General features: G+C 52.1%; 1 protein-coding gene across 4 annotated transcripts in view; it reads left to right on the top strand.

Moving 5' to 3' along the window:
- CLCN4 (Cl-/H+ antiporter 4) overlaps positions 1 to 3822 on the top strand; it is a 75096-nt gene that overhangs the window by 53146 nt on the left and 18128 nt on the right. For all 4 annotated transcript variants that reach the window (XM_014582756.2, XM_006165020.3, XM_006165021.3 and 1 more), the window contains 2 exons: positions 2074 to 2260; positions 3240 to 3638. In XM_014582756.2, coding sequence (XP_014438242.1) covers positions 2074 to 2260; positions 3240 to 3638 — 586 coding nt within the window. The remainder of the gene's footprint in view (positions 1 to 2073; positions 2261 to 3239; positions 3639 to 3822) is intronic.

Here is a 3822-nt window from a genome sequence, read left to right as displayed (position 1 = left end):
CCCTAAACTGCGGTAAGCTACATGTGAGTTCAGTACCAGCCATTATGCTAACTGCTGGTCCCAGGATGTCATTCTTTTTGATGGCTGAGTGCTATTCTGTTATATGGGTAGCCCATATTTTGTTTATCCACTCATCCTTTGATGGACATCTGTGTTTCAGCCTTGGGGCTACAGTGGATAGCGCTGCTATTGTTTACTTAGAGTGCATCATTTGTGCAGAGACGTGTACAACTTCACGCAGGTTCACAAGACACACGTGCTGCTGCTCTCCGGGAGGTAATTCCTTTGGATTGCCTCTTTACAAATGCCAAGAGAGGTGTGCCCGAATGTGTAGTGGTCCAGTGCACGCCCGATCGTGTGCCTTAAGCACAGGGAGGCTGGACTTTATTAACCAGCTGGGCGTCTCTGATGAAGGAATTCATTTTCACGTCTGAGGAGGATGCTAATAACATTTTTTGAGGCTTGCTGAGAGGAGTCTACTTCGAGGTTATCGGGGATTAAATGACTGTGCTGTAAAGGGAAGTTCAGGAAGGAACAGTTTTCTAAAATACGTTTCAAACTCTAACCATCACATGTGAGGCTCCAGACCTAAGTCCAGTCAGGTTAAAGATCTATTTCCATCCTTAGATTTATATATTTCTTCCAAGAGAGAGAGAGACAGACAGAGACAGAGACAGAGAGAGACATCCCCGACAGGGTCTGCACTGTGCCATCGCCCTCAGTCTCCGCTGGCCTGAACCGTGGGCACACATACCTGGTGTGCTCAGGGAGCTCCTGGGACATGAGCCTATGACTTCCATGTGGGTCAGTCTTCAGGGGAGGTGCAGCTCCCCAAATAGGTCAGTTAGGGAAGGTGGGACAAGCAGTTTGACCTGCACTGCGGCCCGGCTGCTCCATCCTCAGATTGATTACCACCTGGGGCCGGTGTCAGTGCAGCTGCTGCTTGAGACCAGTAGCCACATGTCCTCTTAGTGAACACGGGTCAGGCGTGTTCTGTGGCACACATGTGGTCACCAGATAAATGGAATGCATTTTCGTCCAGCGAAGGAGAAAACACACTGGGCTTTAGCTTGAATGTGTCTCCCCAGTGTTCATGTGTTCAGCCACTGAGGTGGTGTTAAAGGGGTGGAAACTTAATCTGATCATGGTGTTGAAAGATGGGGCCTTGGGTGGTTAGGGTGGCCTTCTGTGACTGAGTTCTGGGGGCGCGTGCAAGTGGACGGAACGAGACCAGAACGAGGCAGAGAAACTTCCAGACAGTTCTTCTGCTTGATGTCCTGCCCTCTGCCATGTCGTTGCCTCAGCAGAAGTGGGCCCCTGGCCCACCGCACTGTGACCTGAATAAACTTGTGTTTCTTTATAAACTGTCAGTCTCAGGTATTTGTTAGCAACTCGGTACTGGGGCAAGACACGCTACTGTAAGACCACTTAGTTATATAGTCTATGCTGCCCCTAGCCTGGCTCAAAAATATTTGGCAAGAATACTCAGAAAATGTACCTCCCCAGGGAGAGGGACCTGCCTCGCTCGTCTCTCTCTGATGGATGTTCAGCCACCATCGATTAAAGAGGACAGTAAGCCCCTGGAAAGCTTCGAGAAGACCCAGGGCAGCTGCGATGGTACATTCAGTTTCTTTCTTTTACCTGGGAGCCATTGCAGGCCCTTCTTTTCCATTTTCATGCTGTGGCTTGACAGTTAATTTTCAAAGCCAATCTGAATGACACGGCAAGGGGAAAGAAAGCGATGAGTGTCTCCAGTGACAGATGCTCACTTTGAATGTTATTTGCAGTGGGGCTTAGCATCCTTTAATCCGCAGCAGGCAGACCGGGCCAGCTTTTGAAGGGGAGGAAATGAAAGTGTGAAATTGCATTCTCTCCAAGTGGCCACAGATACGACTGACTAAGCAGGTCAAATCGCTTGTCCCACCTTTCCTAGCTGACCTATTTTGAGTAGTCACACCTCCCTTGAAGAAGCAAATGTAAGCTTGTCATGGGAGGGAGTGTGTTTCTGGGGGTTGTGGAGTGGGAGCTTGGCCCCTTCCCTTATGCTGCTATTCTGTGTGTGTTTCCCCCAAGATCCCATCAGGTCTCTTCATCCCCAGCATGGCTGTGGGAGCGATGGCAGGCAGGATGGTGGGCATTGGTGTGGAGCAACTGGCTTACCATCACCACGACTGGATCATCTTCAGGAACTGGTGCAGACCCGGAGCAGACTGTGTCACCCCAGGACTTTATGCAATGGTGGGGGCTGCAGCCTGCCTAGGTATGAACACAGGCAGGACTGGGAAGGGGTGGGTGAGCTGATCTGGCTTGGAGGATTGGCAAGAAAGAAGACACAGACTGGAGCATTTGCATTATTCAGGGTAGGTGAGGTGGTGCTGCTGTAACAAGTAAGCCTCTGTATCAGTGGCTTACAAACAGGGCTTACCCCTGTGCCATCTGTCTGTGTGTCTATCTATTTATCATCTCTATCTGTCTATCAATCTAAAAAAATATGGGTTAGTAGCAGGCTCTTCTCCACACAGGCACTCAGAGCCCCAGGCTGATGAAATCTCCACCATCTTACAGCTGTGCCACCTAGAACAGTGACTCTTAACCAGTAGAGACTGGGCCTTTCAGGGCTACTTGGCACTGTCAGGGACAGTTTTGGTTATCACATTTGGGGTGGGGGCTGCTACTTTCATCTCATGGGTAGAGGCTGTGGGGGCTGCTAACTGTGCTGTAGCGCACAAGACAGCCCTGTGCTGTGAACAGTGATCAGCCCCACATGTCCCTAGGGCTGAAGCCAAGAAACCCTGGTTTAAACTCACTGGGAGATTAAGAGTTAGTGTGGCTTCTGTGTTTGAATACCGAAGGACACAAAGGTGGGTCCCTCTCATACCGCTGGTTGCCCAGCTCATGAAATTCTGGGAGAGAGCCCCCCTTGCTCAGTGAGAAGCAGCACAGCCTACATAGGGTCCCCTCACTGCGAAGTCAGATGTATGGGTCCAGGTGGATAGCACAGGGTCCCTCACTGGAGCAGAGCCCTGTTTGCGTGCAGCTTACAACTCCCTGATGCCAGGCTGCCTTTTCCAGCACCTGGGCTCTAATGGAGAGGCCTGAGCATGGGCAGCAGGTATGAGTGTCTCCTTGGGACAGGGCGAAGAAAACTCACAGCCCACCTGTCCCTTTCCACAGATCATGCCCTCCCAAGGACTGGGGGTTGGCTTCGCAATCTCACTGCTCTCCTCTTTCTGTCCCAGGTGGTGTCACCAGGATGACAGTGTCCTTGGTGGTCATCATGTTTGAGCTGACGGGTGGCCTGGAGTACATCGTGCCCCTGATGGCAGCGGCTGTGACCAGCAAGTGGGTGGCCGATGCCTTTGGGAAAGAGGGCATCTATGAAGCCCACATCCACTTAAATGGGTACCCGTTTCTGGATGTGAAGGACGAGTTTACCCACCGCACGCTGGCCACTGACGTCATGCGGCCCCGGCGGGGAGAGCCGCCGCTGTCGGCCCTCACACAGGACAGCATGACGGTGGAGGATGTGGAGACGCTCATCAAGGAGACGGACTACAATGGCTTCCCCGTGGTGGTCTCCAGGGACTCTGAGCGCCTCATCGGGTTCGCCCAGAGGCGGGAGCTGATTCTTGCATTAAGTGAGTCAAAACCGGGGAGCTCAGGTTTACCAAGAGGTGAATGGCGGCCTTTGTACTGTGAAAATGATTGAGGGGGGGAGATGAGAGAATGTCTGCTAAGGCAGGACCTCTCGGCATCAGCGTCCATCTGTGTTACCTGGGGGTCTGCTGAAGTGCAGATTCGGTCTGAGCAGATCTGGGTGGG

The sequence above is a fragment of the Tupaia chinensis genome, unplaced genomic scaffold, assembly GCF_000334495.1.
Source record: "Tupaia chinensis unplaced genomic scaffold, TupChi_1.0 Scaffold143792_2, whole genome shotgun sequence".
NCBI lineage: Eukaryota > Metazoa > Chordata > Mammalia > Scandentia > Tupaiidae > Tupaia > Tupaia belangeri.
The sequence above is the reverse complement of the archived record's forward strand: the minus strand, read 5'-3'. Positions and strand labels throughout refer to the sequence as shown.